We start from the raw sequence: 27,661 nt of genomic DNA, 5'->3' as shown, positions 1-27,661 counted from the left end.
ATTGTCTAATATTAGTGACTTTGCAGCCTGTGCTCAAATTTTCTTAACTGTTCTCTAGTATCTCCTTTTAATTTTAAAAATTTTATTAAAGCACTATGATATAAAAATTATTTATTATTAGATTTTAGGCATACCCAATTCCACCACCACCCTACCACCAGTGCCAGCTTCCTTCTACCAGGGTCCTCAGGTTCCCTCCTTACATCCCTGCAGCCTCATACCTCACTCCTAGCCTTCTTTCTTGACATTATTTTTTTGTTTGCTTGTTTTTATTTTTGATTTTTGGGTCACACCCAGCAGCGCTCAAGGGTTACTCCTAGCTCTATGCTCAGAAATCGCTCCTGGCAGGCTCGGTGGACCATATGGGATGCTGGGATTCGAACCACTGACCTGCATGAAAGGCAAATGCCTTACCTCCATGTTATCTCTCCAGCCCCATTCTTGACATTCTTAAGTTGAGTTATTGATGTTTGTGTCTGTTGCTTTCAATGTTGTTGACACTGTGGCTTGAATATTTAGCTGTACCTTTACACCACCAATGGACTTGGATCTCTTTGATTCCTGCTCCCTGTTGCTTCTGGTCTATCTTGATTTTTTTTTTTTATCCTTCTCTGTCCTATTCCTCCATATACTCTGAAGCCAAAGGCACCCCCTTTAAAAAATTGCTTCCCATCATCCAGTTATTCTATACACAACATGTAAGTGAGATCATTCTGTGCTTCTCCTTTTTTGGGGGCTTACTTCAGTTATTATACTTTTTTCTAGTTTCACCCAGGTTGCAGTGAATATCTCTTTCTAAAAATGGCTATACATATTTTTCCCAAAGTTTAAAATATATCTCTAAATGTCTTTTATATTTGTTATTTAAGACCTGGAGGCATTCAAGGATTATATACATATTGCTGCCCTTTGTCTCTTAATCTGAAACAGTACTTCTATTTTTTACCAGGCCATTTTTTTGAGAAATTCCTATTGAATTTGCCTGTTTTCTCATAAAATTGTGCTAAAAATTAAAAAAATTAATGCAATTGCATACTTATTTGTACTTATGTTATATTTATAGAGAGACAGAGGATGTTTACTCTCATCTCCTGTACTCTTTTTCCCCTCTTAAAAACTTCAAAGAAAAAAAAATATCAAAGGGATAAGTATAGGCTCCAAGGTCAGGATACTTTTTCTAATGCTGACTTTATTTATAATCAAAACAAAATTGAAAGAATGGCATAATAGGAACCTACCATTTAAAATCCACCTCTTATTTTCAGGTCAATACTTAAAAACTTGACTCAATTTTAAAATATTCCCAACACATATTTTTTTTAAAGAACAAGCATGTAGACTGTTAGCATGAATAATGAACATCTTAAGTCACTAGTGTCTACGATTAATACTTTGACATATTTATCACCTATAAATAAACTTATCTCTTTACCCATAAATATTTTTGATAGACTTTCTAGTTATAGTCATTAAAATATAATTTTTAGCACAGGTTTATTTATTCGTTCCTCTACAGATAAGTATTCTGCTGTTTGGTTTCTGGGCCACACCCAGCTTTGTTCAGGGGTTACTCCTAGCTCTTCACTCAGATGTCATTCCTGGCAGTGCTCAGGGGACCACATGGGATGCTGGGGATCTGATTCAGTAAAATGCAAGGCAAATGCCCTAATTACTATGCTATTGCTCTGGCCCCTCTTTTATTTATATTTATACCATAGTAGACTATATAGTAATCATAATTAAACTCCAGTGGAATAAATTGCTAAAAATGAAATGATCAGTTTAAAGGATATGCCTTATTTAGAAGGTATGGTTGCTCACTTTCCTTTAGTACTATCACTGGCAAAGTCTGGGATGATCTCTGTTTCTCATTTTATATGAATAGTGCTGAAAGTGTGGATTCAAAATTAACATGGAGTTCTCAGGATCTTTTCTTGATATAAATAGTATCTATATGTCTCCCCTTTCCTTGTTTTCAGTATCTAAAACTTACTGCTCTTTATTGAAGTTCTTGTACAAAGAATTCGAACTTAAACAGTACCAGATACATAGTGTCTTCCTAAATTTTCGGGCAGTATTGCTGCTTCCTCTTGTCTTCTCAACACTTTGTGTGTGTGGTCTCACACCACTATGTATTGTAACTGCTACAAGTGGTGTGTGTGTGTGTGTGTGTGTATGTGTGCACGCACACACATATGTATGTATACACAGAGAACAATATTTCCATTTTCCTCAAGAAGCTGAATAAACTATACTTTGGTAGTCTCTATTTACCTAACAAAATCATTCATAGTTGTTAAATATGTTTTTGTTTGTTTGTTTTTGCTTTTTTTCGGGGGGAGGGCACATCCAGCAGCATTCAGAGGTTACTCCTGGCTCTGCGCTCAGAAATCGCTCCTGGCTCTGGGGACCGTATGGGATATGGGGGATCAAACCCGAGTCGTCTTTGGTCAACCACGTGCAAGGCAAATGCCCTACCACTGTGCTACCACACTGGCCCCATAATAAATATTTTTTAATTAATGAAGTAAAGAAGTTCAGGAAGTCATATAATGACTAAATGCTGCAGTTTTGGATTTCAAACCCAAGACCTGGAATACAATCAGTATCTGTTCATAATCCATAAAATATTGGCTAAAGATGGGAAAGGAAAGACTTGAGCTAATCAGGAAGATACAATAAAGATACTCAGACCAGTTATAAGAAAGAAAAATGTGGGCCCGGAGAGATAGCACAGCGGCGTTTGCCTTGCAAGCAGCCGATCCAGGACCAAAGGTGGTTGGTTCGAATCCTGGTGTCCCATATGGTCCCCCGTGCCTGCCAGGAGCTATTTCTGAGCAGACAGCCAGGAGTAACCCCTGAGCACCGCCGGGAGTGGCCCAAAAAACCAAAAAAAAAAAAAAAGAAAAAAAAAAGAAAGAAAAATGTGAGAAAGAAACAAAAGACACAAACAATTCCTGAAGGGTTGAAGACCCAGTTTCAGTGTAATTACTTTAGGATACTTGGAAGATTAAGGAGCTAATGCAATATTTTGCGGCATTTTGATTTTTTTTTTTGGTTTTTCGGGCCACACCCGTTTGATGCTCAGGGGTTACTCCTGGCTATGCACTCAGAAATTGCCCCTGGCTTGGGGGGAACCATATGGGACGCAGGGGGATCGAACCGTGGTTTTTTTCCTTGGCTAGTGCTTGCAAGGCAGACACCTTACCTCTAGCGCCACCTCGCTGGACCCGTTATTTTGATATTTTTGCTTGTAGTAGAAAAAGTAGAAAATATAAAGAAGTATAAAATTAATCCTCATTAAAATCTTGCCATACTGGGAAAAATCAACAGTAGTTATAAATTTTGTATAAATGTATCTATGATTTCCTTATGCATATGTGTAATAATGTTTTAATATCTAACAAATATATAATTTTATTTACATATTGAACAATTAAATGTTTGTTATATAAGATTTTATTGTGAGAGGACTCTTTATCTTCAACATACATCTTTTGAGAGTTGGGAACAGAATAAATGCCCAACATATGTATTAAATGAACACCTAAAGAATATAATCACAAAACTTTATGTGGAGATTTTAATACTCTTACTAATTCATAAGGCAATAAAGTTCATCTATAATGTCGCTATATATAATGCACTTATTTTTGCTTTATTTTATTACCACTAGAAGAAACAAGAATTTAAAATAGGGGCCGGCGAGGTGGCACTAGAGGTAAGGTGTCTGCCTTGCAAGCGCTAGCCAAGGAACGGACCGTGGTTCAATCCCCAGCATCCCATATGGTACCCCCAAGCCAGGGGCAATTTCTGAGCGCATAGCCAGGAGTAACCCCTGAGCATCAAATGGGTGTGCCCCTCCCAAAAAAAAAAAGAATTTAAAATATACCACTACAGGCGCCTTGAGATACTTAATTAATGCAAACAATTCTTAGGTATGTTCTTAAGCAGTGATTTATAAACATGACACTGATTTAGGTTAAGTAAATCATCTTTAAATTTAGGTTATATTAATCATCTTTTACATATGGTCAAGAGTGTTATTTATCAAGCAAATGTCACCTTCCTTTCCCAGATTGTAGAGTCAAGAAAAGCAAACAAGTGCTGAGAATGTTAATTTATTTGACAGTCGTATCATTTATTTAGAGAACCCTTCAGCAAGTATGTTTTTGTAAACTCAGCATCTGTGCTGGTACCCACTGCCTACCCCAAGGTCTGGCACAAAACAGATGAACAATCGGCATTTTTCAAATGAGTAAACAGGTTGTAAGTACACAGACACATTAATAATATTTTACCTAGTATCCATTCACCAACTGATGCAGGAAATTAGCCACTTCTTTGCTACCCATAGTAACTGTGGTTAGGTTTGCATAGGAACAAATCACAGTTGATATAAAAACATATTTAGCTATTAGTATTTCTTTCCTATCTTTACAGTTCTGACTTCACTCTTGTGATTGAGAAAGCAGAATCATTGGATTTTATCTTCCTTCTTTGTCATAAAGGAAAAGAACATAGAAAGGGGGAAACCACAAGTATTGAGAATCTATAATAACAAGGGATACTAACAACTGGTGTCCTGCTCATCTGTGTATATCTCAACAGTTAACAAATAAGCTAAATTATCATCATTCCAGTAGATGGCACTATCTTCTTTCTTCAGCGATTTGAAGATTTGCCTCTAGGTTTGTTTTTGGGTTTAGTTTTACTATTCCTTTAGTAAACGTAAGGTGACAATAAATAAGTCAATGAAATTGATGTTTGCCTTTATATATATATATATATATATGTGTGTGTGTGTGTGTGTATGTATATATACATAAATATATACACACACATCTGGGAGCTTTCAAAAGTTCCAGCAGGGGTTACTTATTCTTTGGCTGTAGTTAATAAAGGTCTACTGGGAGCGACCTTTCCCTGAGTTCTAACCGTATTTCCACTTAGTGTGGTGGAAGTCGTAACGACCAAGTTCATCGATGGCAATGTCTTGGGAAAAAAGTGGCGTGCCAAGCTTTTCTGCCTCTCGTAGTAAAACAAAGAAAAAAAAAGGCAAAATAAATAAATAAATTAGGCTGATCCGAATTTTTCTTTTCCAAATCGGGTGAAATATTCAATTGTACACACATCTTTCCCGACTGGCCAATAATGAACCTAGCCACAATTTGAGGTTTGAAGGATTTTTCTGCCAAATCTTCTCCGATCAAGACTCGCCCAGGGCACGTCCTCCTCACCCCTCGCTGCCCAAGTTGCCCCGCAGCGCCAGCCGGGCTGGGGCCAGCGCGCGTCCAGGTCCAGGTAAGGCTGCTGGGCCTCTGGGCGACGAGACGCGCTGACAGGTGGCCTCGCCTCCTCGCCAGGCCCGCAGCCACTGCGCCGGGCACAGCCCCAGAGCTCACCCCAGAAAGTTGGGTGCCTTGGCACAGCCACGAGCAAGAAGGGAAAAGGGAGGGAGCAAAGCCGGGACCCAGCCCTGGCGAAGGGGTGTCCGGGCCAGTCCTCGGGACAAGGGAATCTTTGGTCTCTGCTGCGTTCTGTGTCTGTGACCTCTTATTCACGTCCACATACACCCCAGCGGCCGTGACACCCCCCTGGTACCCCCAACACCCAGACTCAGCCTGGCAAAGGACCAAATTGCGCTTTCCACTCCGGGCCGTAGCCGGATCGAGAGTGGGGTCACCCTAGCCTAGTAGTAGTCGGCGAACCTCCTTCCCAAGGACGACCAGCCGGGGACAGCACCGCCCCTGGTCAGCGCCCCTGGTCAGGGTCCATCCGGGCTTGCCCCTCTATCCCCCCCCCCCCCCCCCGAACCACGCAGTCAGCGGCAGCGAGGCATCCACTCGGACCCTCCCCTAGCCCAAACTTCTTCCCTCCGCCCCCGGTTCCTCTGCGCCACCCGGCTCCTCCCCTCGGGTCCCCACTTAGGAATCCGCTCCCTCCCCTTGGGCTGGCTGCCGCGGGCCGGGCCCGGGGATCCTCCCCCTGACTCCCCCACCGCGTGCCGCCGCCACCGCCGCCGCCCGGGTGCTTCTCCCCCCGTTCGGGCGCTCCCTGCCAAGCCCATGATGTAATGGTGTATGTTAATCAGTAGCATGTGGGGAGCTCCGGCTCGGGCGGCTCAGTCCTCCGCCAGCAGCCGACACTGGAGGCGGCAGCAGCAGCGGCGGCGCCGGCGCCCCCGACCCGCAGCGCTGCGCTCTCCCCGCGCCGCCGCCCCGACGGCATCATGGCCCGCGGCCCGCGCTCCGGCCGGCCCCGACCTTGCTGAGAGCCGCCGCGGGGTTGGAGCCGCGCGTGGGGACCCCCCGAGCCGCGGAGATGAGCCGCGTGGAGGTGAGCGTGAGCGAGGGGGGACCCTAGTAAAAAAGGGGAGACCGCCCGCCTCCCGGGGAACCCCTCAAGTCCGACGTGAGCACAAGTGCTTGGCGAGCTGCGAGCGGGATGCTGGAAGCCCCTCCAGGGTTGACGCCTGGCAGCATTTTACGCATGGGATAAGGGGGACCGGAGGAGCCCTGGAACCCCAACTTTTTTTTTTCTGTTTTATTTGGGGGGGCGTGAGCTGCAGTCCCGGAGGAGCCGCCCTGCCTGCTGTGGTGGGTTGGGGGGCAGCCGCGCCCCCCGGGGACTCCAGGCTGGATCCCGCGCGTGGCTGTGCGCCCGCGGCCGGCTGTGCAGCCGGAGCCTAGGACGCGCGGGGTGGCGCGGGGCCCGGTTGGACGGACGCGCCCGTAGGCGGCGGGTCGGGGGGCAGGAGAAGCCGAACGAAGCTCAGCTGCGCTTCCACGTCCGGACGGGGACACACACGCACCCGCACTCACACCCCTCACACCCCCATGGCGCTCTGGGCGGCGAAGCAGCAGGCCCTTGGAGACCCCACTGGCTGGGCTGGGCTGGAGCGGCGCTGCGAAGTGGGGGGTGGAGGGGGATCGGGGGATCCGGCTGCGCCCCCGCCGAGCTCCAGGCTCTGGGTGGGGAGAGTTTATTTTTGTCTCGAGCCTGCTGCCGTTGCCGCGGCTGCTCACGGCCTAAATCCAGAGGGGCGCCTGGCAGTGGAGATGCTGGCTGTTGCTGTGTCGATGGAGCTGCAGCCACTCGGCTGCTTCTCCGGGGGGAGGAGAAGGAGGAGGAGGAGGAGGAGGGAGAAGAGGAGGAGGAAGAGGAGGTGGGAGAGGAGGAGGAGGAGGAGGAGGAGGAGGGAAAGGAGGAGGAGGAAGGAACTCGCGCTGCCGCCGCCTCCGCCTCTGCTTTGCATTAGCCCCCTCCCACCCCCATCCCCACCCTGCGCCCCTTCGCAGCCGCATTGCAAGTTTTCTGCGCGAGGAAAATCTGTTGCTGGTGCTGCTTTACGCAGGCACAGACCCCGAGGCCACCCCAGGTGGGGTGTGCGGGGAGCACCAGCCCTTCCCGGGCGGTAGCAACAGGAAGCTGTGTGTATGTGTGGTGACGGTGGTGGCGGGGTGTCTCCTGGCATCATACCTGGGGAAGGAAGCTCCTGGCCATCCCCAGAAAGGGAATGGAGCTCATCTCCCGAATGGGGAGGGGCGGCCAGGCTTAAGGGGGTCCCCCGCCCCCTCTGATGCACTCGTTCCCAGGGTGCGCTCCCGCGCCGGCCGAGGAGGTCTCACTGCGGCCCTTTTCTCTTCTTCCAGTGGTGATCACCGCTCGGGAAATGCGGACCTGAAAGGGTCGGAGCTGCGGCCCAGCGGGGGGAGAGAGAGAGAGAGAGACCCCCCCGGAACGCCGGAAATCACCATCCCGAAGCTGCGAGCAGGGAAAGGGGGGGCAGAGACCAGTCTCCATCCAATTTGTGTGTCTTGGGAGGATTTTCCCAAATCGTTACTATCATTATTTAAAAAAGAAAAAAAGAAAAGAAAAAAAAGAAAGACATATCCCCGCTCTCCTGCAGTCCGTCTGTCTGTCATCCTCGCGGTGGGGCGCATCTCCGCACGCCCCTGAACCCCGCCAAGACAGGAGGGAGAGATTCGGGAGCCCAGACGTACCTGCAGCGACCCGGCGACTGAGCCACCTTGGAAGCTGGTTGTGGCTCCAGCAGCCTTGAGGCTGCGGCTCCGCCAAACTTTGGGGGGCAGGTGGGGGCGGACTGGACTTGGGGCGCCCAGGGGGGGCCTTGTAGACCGAGAGCCGCCCCAGAACCATGATGTTTCGTGACCAGGTCGGGGTGCTGGCGGGCTGGTTTAAGGGCTGGAACGAGTGTGAGCAGACTGTTGCGCTGCTGTCGCTGCTCAAGCGCGTGAGCCAGACCCAGGCCCGCTTCCTTCAGCTCTGCCTGGAGCACTCGCTGGCCGACTGCGCCGAGCTGCACGTCCTGGAAGGCGAGGCGAACAGCCCGGGTAAGTGCGCGGCCGCTGCTGTCCCGCCTGTGCCCTAGAGGCCACCCCCAGCCACCTCCAACACCCCCCTTGCAAGCGCCCCCCATCCTCCGCGCCTGGCCTCCGCCGCAGCTCTTTTGGGACGCAAGCCCCAGAGCTGCCCCAGGCCCTTGGCATTCCTGCCCACTCGTGTCCTCTCCCCCCATCGTCACCTCCCCAGTCCCCGCCATCCACGTACCTCCGCTGGCCCCCCGTTCTGGGTCTTTGCCCACTGTCAACTCCTTCGGTCCATTCCGTGTGGTAGCTACGGTAGCATGAATGATTGATTTTTCTCTCATGCAGTTTCCTGGGAAATAAGTAAGTCAGGTCACGTAGAGTCTGGATTTTCTGGGCTTTTTTTCTCCCCCCCTTCTCCTTTTTGGGCAACGTGGCTCTCTAGATTTCAGCAACACATGAAGAAGCCAGGGACTGCCCTTCAGAAGCCAAGCTTTGATGAGCTGTATGAGGAACATACAAGCATTCCGTTGGATTTCAGGCCTCCTCTCATCCCCCCCCCCATCCCCATATGCCCACTTCAGAGCCCTTTCTAGAATAATATGTAGGTGACGCTACAGACTATTCAAATGACGTTTGCAGTGGGTTCGCTGGGCAGTTGTGCTGTCAGTCATGATGCGATGTATGACTGACTTTTGGAGAAGGGGGAATCAGAATCTTGGTTGCATATTTTTTGGTGTGGGGGGGGTCTTTACTGACTATACCATTACTTCATGTTGTCCCAAGACTCATCTTTAATAATGCCTGTAGTAGAAAGTGAAGAAGCTGGCAGACAGGTTCAGCAGTTTGATGGTGGTGGTGGTGGGGTGACAGGCTGAAATGCTAGCCTTGGCGCGTAGGGGGGAAGGCTGGAAGATCTGTAGGTTGTCATTTTGGAAAGGAGAGATTCTTTCCTTGGTGCTGCAGCAGCAGGAGTGAACAGAGCGCCCAGTGTTCAGGCAGAGGAAGAATGCAGGGTCCTCCTCCAGCTGTTCCATGGTAGTTGGCCACCCCTCTACCCTCCTCCCACCCAAGCCTTCAGGACTCAGCAGGAGTTGGGCTTTGGGTGACAAGGTTCAGCCCAAGGCAGCCAGGCCTGGGAGACCTGTGAGCCAGTGGGCCTGACATGAGCAAAAGGAGAACTGGCCTCCGCCTCACTCCTCCCTGGCAGCGGTGCTCATGAGGCCCAAAAACACTGGGATGGGATGTTTCCATATATAGAATCACAGGCTGGAAGTGACCGCTGGAAATCCTCGCATTCCATTTCCTGACCAGACGAAACTGCACCCAGAGGATCTTAAGCTGCCAAGTATGGAGGGCCCTACTGGGGAAGAGCCTACAGGGCCCCCCCCCCCCCCGGAATTCAGCCTGAGTCCAACCATCTGGACTTGGTGCTCACAAGGGTGCGGGTGGCAAGGCCCCCTTTTTCAGTTTCATGTTTATAAATAGCTGGAGACTAGCCTTCTGGGTGAGGAGCAGTGCAAGGAGAACTATATCTCTCTCTCCCATCCCTCCTCTGTGTGACACAGTGGCCTGTCCACCTGCTTGCTTTTGCTTCCTTGGGTTTGACAAACAAGGTTATATAAACTTCTGTGTTTCATTCCATGTGAAGGGCTTATGTGTTTTCTGGGAAAGTATCTTGAATGCTTCACTCCAGGGCATCTAGAGGGACTGAAGAATGATGATAATTCATCTTTAGGTTGCGCTAATGTCAGAACATCCCCCCCCCCCCCCAATATGAGTAAGAGAGAAGCCTTTCCCTAGTAGGGCGGCAGTCAGTTTTAAGAAGTGGAGTAATTGTATGCATAACATTAAAGAGAGGTGCTTCGTTGAAAAAGTCTGTCATTGAATCTGGCAAGGAAAAGTTGAACTGTGAATTTTCAAATGTCATTTTTGGGGGGTCTACCTGTTCGTGCTGTGAAAGATGTACACAGAGGACATGGAGAGCCATTATGTAAGCTAAGGGACCATCTCCCAGGCTTTGGATTAATTTCCCACTTTGAACATTTTCCTGGAACCTTGGAAACTGTTTTCCTTGCTCTATTTTTTCACCAGGACAAAAATTGATTAGTGTGGTTGGGGATGGCTCACTTCTGCAGCATTGCGGGGCCCAGGGGTGCAAGTGCAGGGGTGTCATAGAGATCAAGCATAAAGATTCACAACTTATCTGAGGTCTAGGTAAAGATTTCCACCCTATCAGGAACCTGGCCAAGAACCAGAATTGGGACAAAAATACCCATTTGGCAGCCTGAAGAGAAAGTAGAAAACCTGGGATAATACCTAAACCTTTCTCTTAGAACATACTTTTAATTTAGACCACAATCCTAATTATTTTTTCTTAATTTGAAAAATAGCCTTACAAGGGTAGGATCTTTTAGACTGGGATTGCTGTAACCAAAAGCAAGAAGTGACCATTGACAACTTGAAAGCTATCAGACAGAAAAATGATACAAGAATTAGGAACAGGAGATAACGCGTTTGCCTTTCATGCAGAAGGTCATTGGTTCGAATCTCGGCATCCCATATGGTCCTCCGAGCATGCCAGGAGTGATTTCTGAGCATACTGAGGAGTAACCCCTGAGCGCTGCCGAGTGTGACCCCAAAAACAAAAACAAAATAGAATTGGGTACAATAGCCTCTAGCGTTTGGGCTATTAGAAAAAGAACCCCCAATCATTTACACAATTTCTACTATATCCATACTCCCTTTTTGCCATTAATGAAAGTGAAATGATTTTTACCAGGATAAATTCTAAAATAGTTTGTGAATAGAGACATGAACAATGTATTTTGGAAATGTTGACAGTCAAGATAATTAATCTTTCAAAGCTGTTTTGGTGTGTAAAGCATGTACCCATTCAGAAAACTAGTCTGCGTAGAATGACTCATTCATTGGCTGGCTGGGATTCCCTACACCAAAATCATCATGTATTTTACTTATTTTGCAACCATCAATTAAGAAAATATTTATACTGGTGTTGAGAGATTTTAAAACTTGGTGAATGAACCAAAATAATGCCTGAGGCATAATCTCAGTATAATACAACACGATTAGTAGCAGTATGAATTTGGATTTTTAAAATTCAGAACCGACTTTAAGTAGGGAGAAAATCCTTCATGTTAAATATGGTTAGTAATTTGAGATCTGTGAGATGTATTTTGAGACTAACTTTTCACTCGAATTAGCGTTTATTGAGAATTTAGTGGTTCAGTTGTTCATTCTCAGGTTCAGAAACAAACAAACAAACAGGTTGGATCTGTACCTGTAGTCTCTGTGTACTGCTGGGGCTTATTTCCAGATCGTCATAATTTTACATAAATGCCCATCAGCTACCAATCTAGGTTAACTTTTAGACTTTTAACCAGACTCAGTTTGTAGATGACTTTTTTGGGGCTGACAAATCATTTGACTCTTCCTAATGGAACCCACCTATTTTACTTACTGCTCTCAAAGGAAAGCTATTATGGTGCTATTTTGGTCACTTGGATTTGAAATTTATTTTCCAGTGGAATCACTAGAAAAATTGAGATTCACAAGTTATTTCACCAAGATTACTAACTTACAAAGTCTTGCATATATTTTTAAATTTGTTTTTAGGCTGCATCTGTCAGTGCTTAGGATTTATTCCTGACTTTGTGCTCAGGAATTATCCTGGCAGTGGTCAGGGGACCCATATTGGGCACCAGGAATCTCACCCAGGTCAGCTATGTGCAACTTAAGTGCCTTACCCATTATACCCATTGTACTCTCTCCCTGGCCCCCAGATGTGCATATTTTTGTGGGGGAAATTGTGTATTTACAGTAAGTAAATGATGAAAAGATAGTTACTTTACTTGCAGTTAGATATAAGTGGAAGTATTATCTAAGCAGTGGTGGCTAGAACTAGGTGAGACTGGAAAGGATGTGGATGTATTTGCTGTTATAAGGAAGTTGAATATTTTAATTTTATAATTGTTATTTTTTTCATTCTATACTATAGATATAGGCATACTATACTCTAAACTGACTTTTTTTGATGATAAAATAAAAGTAGAAGAAATCATTAGGTCTGATGATTTTACCCAATAAGATCATATTTGTAATTCTTTCTTGTATGTATTCATTTGGCAAACATTTTCTTGAGTGCCTTACTTATTTTCCTGGCCCTGTCATGGAAATACAAAGGTAATTTATTATATTCCAGTGTTTGACACAGACTTAGTGTTAAAATAACTGACTAATATATTAGAGGTGCTGAAGTCTAGCTATGGAAATAGTGCATTGGGAGGGTAAGGGAAAGTGGGGTTCTAAGAACATTGTAAGGAACTACTTGCCTGGAGGGGATCAGAGAAGTCTTCACTAAAGGAGGAATTATGTTTCAGTTGGAGTGATTTTTAAAAAATTTTTTAGGAAGAGGTGCCTTCCCAAGTAGTGCTCGGGGTTATTCAGTAATTCTCCACTAACGTGCCTTAGAGTGCTGGAGAATTTGGTATGGCTTAGTCAGACACAGGGCAGTGATGCTTGGGTCTGGGAGCATTCAGTTGAGATTTAAAGGGTCGGTAGGATTCATTATGTTAAAAGAACAGATATAAGGGCGCTTTCCAACGAGAGGAATAACATTTATACAAATGCCTTGGTTGTACATAGGAAATAGATTTGAGTGGCTACAAGAGTAGAAGTAAGTTATAACTGATGCTATTTGGACTTGAAAAACAGTAGGTAGGATGCTTCTCTTGCCGATGGCTGATCCCCGGCATCCTATATGGTCCTCTGAGCCTGCCAGGAGTGATTCCTGAGTGCTGAGCCAGGAGTAAGCTCTGAGCATCACTGGGTGTGGTCCAAAAGCTAAAAATAAATTAAAATGAAATTAAGAAAACCAACCAGATGCTATGGTGTGCCAAACTTTGCCAGTTAGAGAATTTAGATGAAGTCCTGCAGAGATGATAAAGATTTTTAAATGGGGGCAGGAAGAGGAATGAAAAGAGGAGTGAGATGTGTGTATGTGTGTGCATGTCTACACGTACATGTTTACACACGCAATTTTGGAAAAATATTTTCCAGTGTAAGTTCATAGGGACAGGCAGTGGGACAGTTTTTATTCTATACCCTGATGACATCAATAGGCCACAGGGTCACTTTGTTCCTATTAATATTGAAATAGGAAAGAGAAGGTTCCAATGGAAGGATATGCAATGAAAGGAAGTGGTATGGCCCAGAGTATTTATATTCCTGATTGGACATTTGTCATGAAAGATTCTTAAAAGTTTTGGTTTTTTGAGATCAGTCAGACTGGGCTAGGATTTTTCTGAGCCTCACTTATTTCCTCTGTAAAATGGAATTGATAAAAACTCGTTTTTGTGTAGAAGTTATTTGCAAAAGAAAGGACTAATGAGTTATGTTTCAAATTTAAATTTGTTTCCAATTATTATGTAACTTATTAATAATGTTTCCCCAAATGACATGAAATCTTCACTTAAAGGCTTACAAAGAAGAGATTGAAAATAACTGGTGATGTAAAATAAACTTCACCTTTTACTGTCATGTTGATTTTGAAAAGTAACGGAGAACTAATATAATTTTCCAGATAATTTATTAACACTTGATGTAAATTGAAATTGTTTATTTTAAATAGCTGAATCTGAAAAGAAGAAATCACTTGTTGAGTGAAATATATAGGGACTTAGTATCCAAAACATTTTTCACTTAGGATTTTATAATTTTATTTTGATTGGATTGGGATGATGGGAGCTGATTATATATAAATATGTATTATACTTTGTTGTGAATAACTTGGATCTGGAGGTTTGGTTGGGGTGTTTAAGAAATTTTAACAAATATTTTGTGTGTTTGTAAGAGTATTTTGAATTTGGACACAGTCTGTGGTGCTCAGGATCATTTCTAGTGGGTTCAGGGGACCATATGTTGTGCCAGGGATCAAATGTAGGTCAACCACATGCAAGACAAGTGCCATGCCTGCTGTACTAGCTTGATGGCCCAGCAAGTATTTGTTATAAATTGGTTTCATCAAAGCAAGAAAAGGCAGATAAACTTAATAGCAGTTAAATTGGTTCATTTATATTTAAATAGAAAAATGAAGGTGAAAAGAAGGTCAAGACAGACAGGAAACTCTAGCATACTCTGCAATGTCCTGAGTTCATTTACCATCACTGCAAGACTAAGGGTGTACTATTAAGCCTAGTATCTATCAATTAAGCCTGTACCCCAGGATTCTCACTTCTGCAGAGGTCATTGAGGACAGGATGAAATGAAAAATACTGCTTCTTCTAAACCTATGAGGAAATTTGGAAATTTTCATCAATGAGTGAATTGCTACATATAACTAACTCATTTGCTAGGACAGTTACAGTGCTCATATAAATCTCTTTTCCAAATAGAGTTACTACTTCGGCTTTTTAGCCCAACCCTTCCCTTTTCATTCCTCTAATAATTTCTTCCAAGGATTTATTGAATTCATCCAATTCACAGATTAAGATGCAGAATCAGATGTCTCTTCTGAGCGTTTGTTTGTTTGTTTGTTTTTTACTTCAGTAGAAGCTCCCTGAGGCAGAAAGCTCCTAAAGAAAGTAGAACTTCTAGGAGTCAAGCTTTCTCTCAGGCATCTTGACAAAGCTCAAGCCATATTCTGGAGTTTGCACCCTAAGAACCTGCTTAAAGTTTGGGGAAATTAGCCAGGTTTTATGTATTACAAGCATATCCCTTATGAGGACTCATAAAATAGATCTAGGATTTGGTTTCCATTCCACATAGCAACATTGTGTGTGTGTGTGTGTGTGTGTGTGTGTATGTATGTATGTATGTATGTATGTATGTATGTATGTATGTGTGTCATCTGGCAGTAATTAGGGGTTACTCCTGGCTGTCCACTCAGATATTACTTTTTGATGTTTGGGGTACCATTTGGGATACTAGGGGCTGAGCCTGGGTCAGTTGCATGTAAGGCAAGTGCCCTATGTGCTGTATTATCTCTCTGCCCCCCACCCCCAGCAGCATTTGAATGCACTTTTTTTCTTTGTCTTACTATGGGGAAAATACTAATAAAATTATTCAGTGGGTTCTTTTACACAATAGAAAATATCAATGAATAGTACTTGACAGGGTCCAAAGAGCTAGTACAGGGATTAGGGCTCTTGCCTTGCAGGTGGCCAACTATGACTCAATTGCTAGCACTATGTGTGGTCCCTTGAACACTGCCAACAAAGGCTCCCAAACAAGAAAAGAAAAAAATATATGGTGCTTGGCAAAGAGAATCTAGTAAGAAACTCTGAGACCAAGATTCTCAATACATATTAATTCATCAAGTGTCCTGGAGAGCTTGGCACAGTGTCAAAAGGTGAAATATAATTATTCCTCTCAAGGATCTTACACTTGCATTGTGGAGGTGACACAGATACATGAATATCTATACACATAGATACACATATCGCTCTGAGATGAGTGGAAGGAAGAGAACAGCATGGGTTGGGTTTATAGTAGCAGTCATCAGCTTGTCATAAAAACAAGCAGGGGGTTGACAAGATCTTTGCACCTTTCTTATGGATTTTATTACGGAAACCCTGCTTTTAGGAAAATAGTAGGCATGGGTCAGTATTTCTGGAATTTTGAAGATAAATATGTGTATATTAAAGCAGTGGTTTTCCAGCATTTTACATTGGTGGGTGGGTAAAATAGAAATATTTCATGGATAGCCAAGGCAGCTTCTCGTTCTGGGCTCAGAAATCACCCCTACTAGGACTCAAGGGACCATATAGGTGCCAGAGATCAAATATGGGTCAACAACGTGTAAGCCCTACCTCTGTAATATCTTTACAGCCTTGAGAAAAGGGGTCTTAGACCAGTTTTAAACATTGAATATGCATGCACATCTCTTGATGACCTTGTTAAACTCAAACCTGATTGTATAGGTGGGTGGACTGGTTCTTGTAGTTTTAATAAACTCTCCAGTGCTGCTGTTACCAGTCTGTGGGCCATACTTGGGAGTAGAAAGATCATATTAGTAGTAGTGGAAGGAAATTTAGAGCCTGGTCATTGGATTTCAAGCTACTGAACCATTTCTCATAATCTAGGTGTGAGAATGGCAGTTTTTCATAGCATTTCCCAGAAAAGTTTTGACTTACCCCTACTGAGATTCCCAGGCATGTTGATCATCAGTGTGCCATAGAAAATTAGGCTCCAGAAAAGATTAATTTCTTTTTGCTGATGCTGTAAACTGGAATGTTGAGCCGGAAAGGGCAGGATGTTCACTCTAGAGACCTGATGGGAGCATTCTCTCCTTGAATTTCCTGTCCCTCTCTCCCCCACACCCTGAACCATTTGGAAGCCTTGATAAATAACCATGTGTCATTATGAAAAGGCACAAAGGAACACAGTGAAGGTGCTGCACCTGGTCAGGATCTGTAAGGTTAGCATTACCTATGTAGAATTCCAGAAGCAGCCAAGGGATGGATAGCTCAAAGGGTTTGTTTTGAGGACCATCAGAAGTTATTCTCAAGTTCTGTACTCAGAGGTGAAACTCCCCACAACTTGCCTCCATAAATCTTTAAAAGAAATCAGAAGGGGCTGGAGAGATAGCATGGAGGTAAGGTGTTTGCCTTGTGTGCAGATCGGTGGTTCAATTCCCGGCATCCCATATGGTCCCCAGTGCCTGCCAAGGGCGATTTCTGAGCACAGAGCCAGAAGTAACCCCTGAGTGCTGCCGGGTGTGACCCAAAAGACTAAAAGAAATCAGAAGAGTATTTAATACAGTATTTCTTAAAGTTGGTGATACACTATGCTTCCCCAAACCCTAGGACAATTTAGGAGGGCAGGAGTAGCTTTGGTTGCAATTAATTTCTATTTAAAAAAAAAGTAGGTTTTGGGGGAGTACCAAATGTCTTTTAATAAAAGGTGGCAGAAGGCTAAATACATTTTGGACCTTCTGATCTAAGACTTGATTTGTGAACATTTGTATGAAGAAATGGGAAAGATTCTGCTTTTCTTAAGAATAGGGAGATGGGTCATGGGGAGTGAATGTCATTTCCAGGATGATGGAGGAAGGGAAGGGAGAGCAGAGTTAGGGAGAGGGGCTGTGCCATGGGTTGGTCCCGCAATCCTGCATGGCATCCTTTTTGCTTTAACATAGCCATTGCCAAAGCGACTCATATCCTGATGAATAAATTGGGGGCTGGGTGCTGGACAGGGATGAGGAGGGTAGTGATGTGCCTTCCCTGACTGACAGGAGGACCGGCCAGCTCAGCTGCTGTTAGCCTTAATAGAGGGCTTTGGTGCTGTGCCTCAGGGCTCACATGTTCTACATCTTTATTTGTGTTGACAGGTGTCTTAGTCTGGGGTCCCCAAGAAAGCAGAGCCTGAGGCAAGGTGTCTAGGTAGTTTATTTTGGGCACTGAACCCAGTAAGGAGAAAGGGAGCTAGGAAAGGAGAGACTAGGAAGAAGGGAAAGCTGAAGCAAGTGGATATTGTTGAACTAGGGGACCATCTGCAGTGTCATAGGGTCTGTGGGCAGTTAATTCTCTGGCTTGCCACTAGGCTGGGTAAGGGTGCTCAGTCCCTTCACTTCCAGCTCTTTGTGTGTGTGTGTGTGTGTGTGTGTGTGTGTGTGTGTGTGTGTGTGTGTGTCTTGTTGAGTCTTTACTCACTGCTTATAGGGCCAGTGAAACCTCAAGGTAAAAGGCAGCAGTAATAGCTGGGCATGAAAGACATCTTCATGTCAGTGGGTGAACTAGTATATCTCAGTGTTTGGAAGCTCGAGATAACATGGAAAACTAGAAGCTAAACCTCTTGTTTGCACCTTCAAGAACTAGGTTAGAGGAGGCTTGATCTATTAGTAGTGGGCAGGAAAAAGACTTCCAACTTTATTTTATTTAAAATTTTAAGGATTATTTTTGTTTTGGGTTCACACTTGGCAGTGCTAAGGACTTATTCCTGGTTCTGCACTCAGGAGTCACCCATTTATGGTGCTCGAGGGACCCATATGGGATGTTGGCAATTGATGTTGATTTGGCTGCATGCAAGGCAAAGTCTCAATTAGTCATATTATTGATTGGCTTTTATAGAGCTTGGTATGGAACTAATAACCATGTAGTTGGCCCCTACCCCAAGCCTTTAACAAGACTGCTATAAGATTTCATGATCTTATAGATATCATGATTGAAAATTCAGAACAAGACTTTCTGCTGGCCACAGTACTTAATCTGGGGCATTGACTGGCCATACGCTTTTGAAGGAACTGGAACAATCAAGTTGTGGTCAGAGGAAAGAGCAAGGTGGGTCCCTGTCAATAGTTGAACAGGAGAAAAGGAATTTAGTCTCTGAGTTTCTTGAACGTTGTGTGTTTCCGTCTTCTGTGTTGAAGGCAAGGGACGGGTTCAGTTCATTTAGCTCAATGGAAAGAAAATCTTTAGTGATAACTAACTCTTGCAAACAGTAGACTGAAAAAAGCAGCAGCTCGAGTTCCACCTATGGTCTACTGGCCCAGGATAAGGCTGGTTAAGTTTGGCTTCTAGTTATTGAGCCGCACCCCTGGCTGAATGATGTGCCTCAGTGATCTCAGTCCTGTGTGATGAAGAAGCATATTCTCATATCCTTATTCCATCTGTCAGGAAAGAAACCAACAGCCTCACCTGTGAACTACCCATGGGCCTCTCCATGGTGTGTGTGTGTGTGTGTGTGTGTGTTTAAATAAAATTTTACTGCTTTCCTTTAGTTTATTTTGGTTTCTTTGGTTCTGTATAATTTCAGGAGCACAGCATTGCTTCTCTGTGTCTAAATCTTACCACACCCACCACCAAAACTAAAGTACCATCCCTTCATCACTGTGCTCCATATTTATTTTTACCCCACTCCACTCTTATAGTATGTTTCTTCATCAAAACAAAACAAAAACAAAAATGATATTACATTCTGGATTACAGTTGTTTTGGAGACTCCTAAGTAGTGCTCAGGAGGCTTGGCAAGGGTAGGGATGGGGCCTCAGGGTCACACTAGGGGCCAGAGTCAGCTTTATGGAGGGAAAGTACCTTGGTCCTTGTATTATCTATCTGACTCCCCTTGAATGACTTTTAAAGTTATTCCTGACCTTCAGGTTCTATAACCTGTAATTTTGGAGTAAAGATAATAAAACTGTCAAGAAGAGAGGAGAAAGACACACACTATCAATGATTGAATGAATAAATAAATATGGTGGTCTGGAAAATCTTTAGATTGTTTCTAATGTATTTCCTCTTGTACTATATATTTGAGTAACAGATGTGTGACATTCACTTAAGAAGTACACCTATAAAGTGATTCTTGACTCTTCTAAACTAGGCAGAGAAATGAAACTTTGTTATCTTGTCACAGAGTCACTGAGTTTATGGAAAGAGGCACTGAAGGATTCTTATTGTGATATTGTTACAGCCTCCCTCTCTCCTTCCTCTCTTCCCTCCCTCCCTCCTTCCTCTCTTCCCTCCCTCTTTTCTCCTCCTCTTTTTCCTCCCTCTTTTCCCTCCCTCTTTTTCCCTCCCTCCCTCCCTCCTTCCCTCCTTCCCTCCTTCCCTCCTTCCCTCCTTCCCTCCTTCCTTCCTTCCTTCCTTCCTTCTTTCCTTCCTTTCTTCCTTCCTTCCTTCCTTCCTTCCTTCCTTCCTTCCTTCCTTCCTTCCTTCCTTCCTTCCTTCCTTCCATCTTTATAGGTGTGTCAGCATTGTGGAGGTAGTTACATAGGAGTAGAATTTATGGTTATGAAAATTAGATGTGGCACACTGGAATAATTGTATGTGTTCATTGTTACGCAGTCTAACACAGAGATTTGCTTAATAATTGTGTTAAGTAATATGATTCATACAAGGTAGAGTTATCTCTCTTTTTATGATTGAGTAAGGAAACTTCAGTTAAAAATGATTAGAAATGGGACCACTGTGATAAAACAGGGTAGGGTATTTGCTTTGCATGCTACTGACCTGAGTTTTATCCCTGATACCCCATATGGTCCCCTGAGCCTGCTAGGAATAATCCATGAGTGCAAAGCCAGGAGTAAGCCCTGACTACGGCCAGGTGTGGCCCAAGAGCAAACAAACAAGAGTGATTAGAAACCTGCTAAGGTCACTGAGAAGCTTATGCTCCAAAGACCCACTTTAGTCACTGCCACTTTATGAGGGCTGTAGATTTATTTTAGTCTTAGATAAATAAAAGTGTTGATGCTTAAAAGGAAAGTATTGAAGGGCATTAAATGTTAATTTTAATATATTTTACTCTAATATTTTATAAATGAAATCTTGGAAGAATTCTGTTGAGTGTGTGTGTTCATTTTAATGTCCTCCTTCCTTATCACATTTTAATCCTATATAGTTGGATATGGCTCTGTTTCTTTCTATCCACTGGCACTTTTCCCCCAATTAAATGGAAGGCATTGATGCAAACATTTCTCTGCTTTTAAGGAAGACACATTGACTAGAGATTTATACCATCTCTGTGTGAACTGGTAGGACATGGGGAAGGAAACAGGTTCTGCAGGCAACAGAGAAGAAAGAATTGAAGAATGTGTTATCTAATAACTCCTGGCACCTTTGACTTTGACAGACTAGCAGGTGATGAACCTAGTCAGGCTCTCCTTAGGATCTGGAATTGGGTAAAGCATCAACTTAAGGGCAATCCATTAAAACAAGCTCTTCCATTGTTTGAAAGTGGTGGAAAATTTCTAAAGATCAGTTTGGGGAAACATATGCTGTAGGTGGTGTAAAAGTGAATTGTACTGGTTTGATTTTCTAGCAGTGTAGCACTTATGAGATTGAAGAGATGGCATTTACACATCCCTTCTGTGGAAAATTGGAAAAGACAGGCCAACTAAGGGTGTCTGCTTGCTGGGAAGTCTGTTCTATATGTAGTCACCTCCTGGCTATCTGGGACCTTGAGCCTGGCATCTCCCTACTTTCCCCAGACTGACTCAGCCTGAGGGAATGCACTGAATGACTCTTTTGTGCCTGATATGAAGAGATGCTCTGTTTACCTGAAGGTCAAAGGCAGCACTCATCAAGAGGGATCTACTTGAAGAGTTCCCAACCCTCTCCTTCTTTTCATTCTCTTCACTCACCAGCATAGATTAGATTTTATTGAAAAATGATTAGCATTTGGATGTTGTAAATTGCCAGAGAGTGTAGGAGGGTTTGGCTTCATTTTAGAATGTTTTAATCACATTCCCAGAAATGTCGTTGTGGTTTATGTAGAATTTTAGCTCAACCACTCTGGGTTACCCGAAATCCCAGCTGAGAACTAATATGATGCCATTGATGGGAGCTCCCTTGCCTGTGGTGTGGCTTTGCCTCACTGACTAGTGATTAGTTCACCTTGAAGGCAGGCGAGGGTGGTGAATCTTTAGAGACTTCTCTGAGAATCGATCTTTATCAGAATTTGCCAGCACCCTGACATTACTATCAGCATAGCATTACCTTGGCACTGTCATTTTCTAGTCTGTGACTTGGTCATCTAGTTTCTATGATGCCTAATGTTGTTTGTTGTTACACAGGTGGTCTTACTATTTTTCTGTTGGAACAATGGGTGAGGGATGACAAGCAAATTATAATCTTCATTCACAAGGAGATTCAGCTGTGAGAAAAAGGGCCTCAGCTGTGGGAAAAAGTCAATTTCCATATGATGAAAGCCTGATGATTTCATAATAAAGAGGGAAAGATGAAAATTTTAGTACTGTTTCCAAGATATATACGATAAGGCCAGTGGAGAGAAGGGGATATTGTTCTTTTCAGCTCCTAATCAGCTGTTGGTTGGTCTTGGCATCGTGTCTTTGCTTATACTCTGAGTCTTGCTTTTCCTCATCTTTGAACTGGAGATAATTCTTTGGAAAGTTGCAGGGATATCGCCAGGATGAAGTGGAATTTTATCTTCTTACCTGCATAAAGATACTCTACCAATGGAACCATTCTTTTCACATGTCACATGCAAGTGACATTATTCTCAGATGACCAACTTAAATGGGACCAACACATCAGGATTGCAAGTGTTTCTAATGAAGGATCCAGAAACAGTTCAAGGATAGAATAACTTTCTTGAAAGAATGAGGAAGAACAGGGTTTGATCCCCAGCACAACCTCATTTTATTTGTAGTGTGATACTAGTATCACTGTTGTGTTCCTTGATGACAGCACTAGTTGCTGTTTCCCCTGTGCTGCAACCAAAGTGTGCAGGGTGGATGGAGGTTTAGGAAAGCTTAACGGTGGGTCTTATTTAAAAAAAATTGCTAATTACAAGTCTGAAATAAACTCATGGCCCTTTTGATGAATATTGTCAATTGTGTCTGGACCCAAGCCTGGATCTGATGATTTCATGGGATTTGCAGTTCTGGGACTTGTCAAAGTTCAGTTTGTTTCCACTATCTTGCCTGTCATTGATTAGATCATAATTTCACTCTGTAGGGGAAGTAAGAAGGATTCAGAGGTCAATGCCAGAGAAATTTGGAACAGGGTGAGAGTGGGGGAGTGGGAATGAAGGAACTCACTCAAAGAGCTGAAGTGCTTGCTTTGCATGAGGAACCTCTGGTACCTCTGGTTTGATTCCAACACACATAGCTTACAAAATACTGCCAGGAATACCATCCCCCACCCCCAAAAGATATTTCACCTTTTGTTTTTGTGGGGCAGGGGATTAGGGGAAGAAAGCTTGCTTAAAAGCTATTTTGTGACCATTTACTCATGCATACAAATGTTCTAGAAATTGGTGTGCTGTGGACCATTGAGATCATGTCAGAGGGATTTTAGACCTAAATTGGTGGGTTAGAAGTCTTTAAAAGGTGTTAATTAAGTGTTTCACAAAGTTTTATTATTAAGAAGAAATTTGGTAGAAGTTATTATTCAAATGATACCATGCAGCAGAAAAACTTTGAGCATTTTTTGTATACATCAGCTAAATGAGAAAATAATTGTGCTTTGCATTTCATTCTTTAATATTACTTCTACTTTACCTTTCATTGAGTAAATGTTAGTTGGAAAAGGATAAGAGTTTCTTGTCATTGTTTTGTTTTTTTTTTAAACAAAACCTCTCTCTTCTCACATTTTCTCTTTGTGGCAGAATGAGCTGTGTTAGCAAATTTTCCAGATTATTGTGGTATTTGCGAGCACAGTTAAAATATTGAAATTGTAGCTACAAGGTCAAACTTGAACCTGGGTGTATGTATTTCTGATATTTAGCTGCACGTAGGTTACATGTAAGTTATTTTGGGCCCTATATGTTTAGTTTGCTGTGTTTTAAATGGGGATACTTTTGACAAGAATTAATTGTTGCTGATTTTAAGATTCTCTCCTATTCTCATTACAGAAAGACTCCCAGAGTTAAAATAGGAAATACTTGGGTATTTTGTTAAGCTCCAGAGTTAAAATAGTGAGTGGTGTGCACCAGCTGTTGTTTAGTCCTTGGGTAGAGTGATGTGTCTGTGTGGAGTTGAGGATCTGCCTCCCCACATCTTTCTCTGTCCCCCTCTGCCCAGTAGCTCAGACCTTAGGACACTGGATAGCAGTGGATTGAAGGACTGGTGTGAAAAAGCCTTGCTCTAAAGGACAATATTAAGTAAGACAAATGGTAAATTTAAACATTATTTATATTCATTGTAGAAGACTATTTTATTGATTTAAAATGTCCTTCATATTGAAACTTATTTTGGGAGGTTTGGGGTTTCTTGTTGATGCTCAGGATGTGATTCTTGACTCTGTGGTCAGGAGTAAATAGTACTCGGGGACATGAGTTCATGAGGTCATCTGGTCAAGCCAGGGTCAGCTGCATGCAAGGTAAGCACCTTATCTCCTATATTATCTCTTTGGCTCTCATCTTGTAATTTTATTTTTGGTCATGTCAGTGAAGTCCTTTCTATGAAATGTATGAATTCTACAAAGGTAAACAAATATGGAGTCCCTTACTTTCAAATAATCTTACATAAAGGGACAATGACTAAGAATTGGTGAATCTGTGGCCAAAGAGATACCATAGTGGATAGGGCTCTTGCACACAGCTGACCTGGGTTTGATCCCCAGCACCCAATATGGTCCCTTGAGCACCGCCAGAAGTTACTCCTGAGTGCTGAGACAGAGAAACCCCTAGGTATCAATGAGTGTTGCCTCCCAAACAAAACAAAACAAAAGGAATTGGTGAATCATGAAGAAATGAATATGAGAGTACATTTTTTAAAAACTTCAAAATATTTACCTATGTACTTAGCAATATCCCTCAATGAAATATTGCTCAGGAGGAAATTGTCTATATTTTATTACTTCTGTATAGGTTACCAAAAAATTATACAGAAAGATCAGTTAACTTTGAGATAATAGACACACTAAATAATAGAGCATGTTTATTTTGCTTCTCAGAAATATACTTTCATAGGGTACCTAAGTTCAGATTATTTGCTGTATCTATCAATCCTGCCCTTAAGCAATAATGCCTCTCATAGCAGCAGAGTGGATGGACTTTGGAAGGTGTTTCTGTTATGGTGAATGAATGACATAGTTTTTCAGAGCCCTATTATGTGATATTTTATTAAATAAACCTTGTGATTGAATCTGAACATGAGAATGGGGTGGTACTTGTTTGGGGACATTATCTCTTTGTCCTTCTGTCTTTGATCAATCTTTACGTTTTGAGTTGATTATAACTCCCTCAATTTCTTTTTAGTTGGCGGCGTCAACTGGGTTACATATCATATTGACTTACCCACATCTAGACACACTGACAGTTTTAAGATCTTCTTCTAACACACTTGAGTAGAATGGATACTGGAATCTATTTTGACAGCTGTTGAAAATCTGGGCTGTTACTACAGCAGGTTAAAGAGGTTATTTGTGACACTGGTATTATTCAGAGAACCTTTTGAAAAAATGTGCACTCTATTCAGGGAAGTTGTATTTTATAGAATTAAAATGATTTTGGTGTTCACAGTTACTTGATAAAATAAAATGCTTCTAAAATGACACATTTAGGGGCTGGAGAGATAGCATGGAGGTAAGGCGTTTGCCTTTCATGCAGGAGGTCATCGGTTCGAATCCCGGCGTCCCATATGGTCCCCCGTGTCTGCCAGGAGCAATTTCTGAGCACGGAGCCAGGAAAAACTCCTGAGCACTGCCGGGTGTGACCCCAAAACCACAAAAAAAAAAAAAAGAAAGAAAAAAAAATAAAATGACACATTTAGTGACATTTTCCATTAATTTGCCACAACAACGTAGTAATAGTATAATGTTCTCAGCAACCACTGCCTTTAAAATGGAGGTATAGAGCCTTTAAGTACAGCTATCATATCGCCAGTTGTCCCATTGATACCTTTCTCTCTCGTGACCTCGAAGCAATTTTATAAAGAATGAATATAGTATTTTGTTGCTGATCCTCTTTAAAGAAAGGATATGTGCAGAAACAGGTGGCTTATATTGAAATGTGATCAAATAAAGCAGTGCATTATTTTACTCTTGGAATTGTTATTGTGTTATATTGACTTTATTTAAAATTATTTAATCTTTTTGTCATGATTTATAAATCTGTTGATAACAGTTTCAGTCATTCAGTGTTCCAAACCCACCACCATATATACTAACTTTATTTTTGGCAAATTTCAGTGTTGAAATTTGGATATAGGGTAAGGTATTTTACATGTGCATGGATTGTAAAAGTTCACAGATGAGGCATAGCAGCTGAGGGATAAAGCATCCAGGTCTTATGCATGAAGCAAAGGAATTTGGCTATACTGGGCTTTAGGTTTATAGGCAGCTGTTAAGATGAATCGTTTAGATTTGAACTCGCTCCTTCCCTCCCTCCCTTCTGGTTTTGGCCCATACTTACTACTGGCTCTGCTCTCAGGGATAATTCTTGGGCTTTGGGAACCAGGGATTGAATTGGGGCAGCTATAAGTGCTAGGCAAATATTTTACCTGCTGAACTAACACTCCAACTCCCTAGATTCTAACTTCTTTTTTATGTCAATTACAAAGCATTGAAGAAGACTCTCAATATTTCAGTTTTGTGCCCAACACACAGTAGGTACTCAGAGTAAACTTCGTTCAATAGAATGGACTAGATAATTATGTTTGGGTTATCATTTAACTTTTAATATGACTTAATTACTAAGAATAGAAGAATTTCTATTACTGCCTTTTGTTCAATTGCTTGGCAACACAATTGTTAACATGTTTTCTGATTAAATAAATGTTCCAATCTATAGTTACATTAGATAAAATTACATTATTATAAAAAGAATTAGAAATACTAAATTGGTAAACTAGAATTTTATGTATGAGATATTTATGAAAGGTTTATTTGATTAAGTTTACTTTATCTGGTGTTTGAAAAGATTGTAAAAGTCATCAAAATTTAAAAATCTTAGTAAATTGGGTAAAAGTTATTTTCTCCCCCCCTTTTTTTTTCATATCAAGGCGTGAGAGTTGGGCCATACTCATTGTGCTCAGGACTAATCTCTGATTCTGTACTCTTGCTCAGGGATCACTCCTGGCAATACTCATGGGACTATATGTAGTACTGGGGATTAAACCAGATTGGCAATGTGCAAGACAGATGCCTTGATCCCTTTACTGATTCTCTTCCCCAGCCCTGAAGAGTTTTTTAAAAGACTACATTCTTTTTTCTTTGGTGGTTGGTGGTGGTGGTGGTGAGGATGAAGCCTTTCAGGCAGACCCCATGAACCCTGCTGCTAGTTCTTGGCCAAGTGGGTCAGCAGTTTAAAAAAGGACCTAAGGGGCTATAGAGATAGCCTGGAGGTAGGATATTTGCCTTGCATGCAGAAGGATGTGTGGTTCAAATCCCGGCATCTCATATGGTCTCCCAAGCCTGCCAGAAATGATTTCTGAGCGCAGACCTAGGAGTAACCCCGGAGAGCTGCCAGATGTGACCCAACCCCCCCCTCCCCCAAAGGACCTGAGGATGTTGTGCTGCTCAAGTCCTGTTGGGAATACTTGGGCCACTCATGCAGAGTTTGGGGACCTCAGGGCTGCACGTTGTGATATTTGGGGGACCATCTGGTACAGGGGATTGAACCAGAGTTGACTGCATGCAAAGCATGCACCTTAATTATTATATGGTCTTTCTGGCCCCCAAAGACAACATTCTTAGAATTTTATTTGTATGTGGTGAAACAAACGGAGAGGAAATAATATAACAATAACTCAATTTTATATTAATTGGATATATTTGATTTTATTTACTATCATAAATAAAATAATAAAAAATGTAACACAAATACAAAAAACTGGATCATATAAATCTGTTGTACAGTGGTATATATATGTGTCTATGTATATATATATATATATATGCTGTTTTGTG

At 42.7% G+C, this 27,661-nt stretch overlaps 1 protein-coding gene across 2 annotated transcripts in view; it reads left to right on the top strand.

Moving 5' to 3' along the window:
* Positions 1–8,156: 8,156 nt before the first annotated feature.
* The window catches only part of SAMD4A (sterile alpha motif domain containing 4A), a 265,144-nt gene continuing 245,639 nt past the window's right edge, over positions 8,157–27,661 (top strand). For both annotated transcript variants that reach the window (XM_049767169.1, XM_049767180.1), the window contains exon 1: positions 8,157–8,357. In XM_049767169.1, coding sequence (XP_049623126.1) covers positions 8,162–8,357 — 196 coding nt within the window. In that variant the 5' untranslated portion in view covers positions 8,157–8,161. The remainder of the gene's footprint in view (positions 8,358–27,661) is intronic.

This window comes from Suncus etruscus, chromosome 2 (genome assembly GCF_024139225.1).
Source record: "Suncus etruscus isolate mSunEtr1 chromosome 2, mSunEtr1.pri.cur, whole genome shotgun sequence".
NCBI classification, from domain to species: Eukaryota; Metazoa; Chordata; class Mammalia; order Eulipotyphla; family Soricidae; genus Suncus; species Suncus etruscus.
The sequence above is the reverse complement of the archived record's forward strand: the minus strand, read 5'-3'. Positions and strand labels throughout refer to the sequence as shown.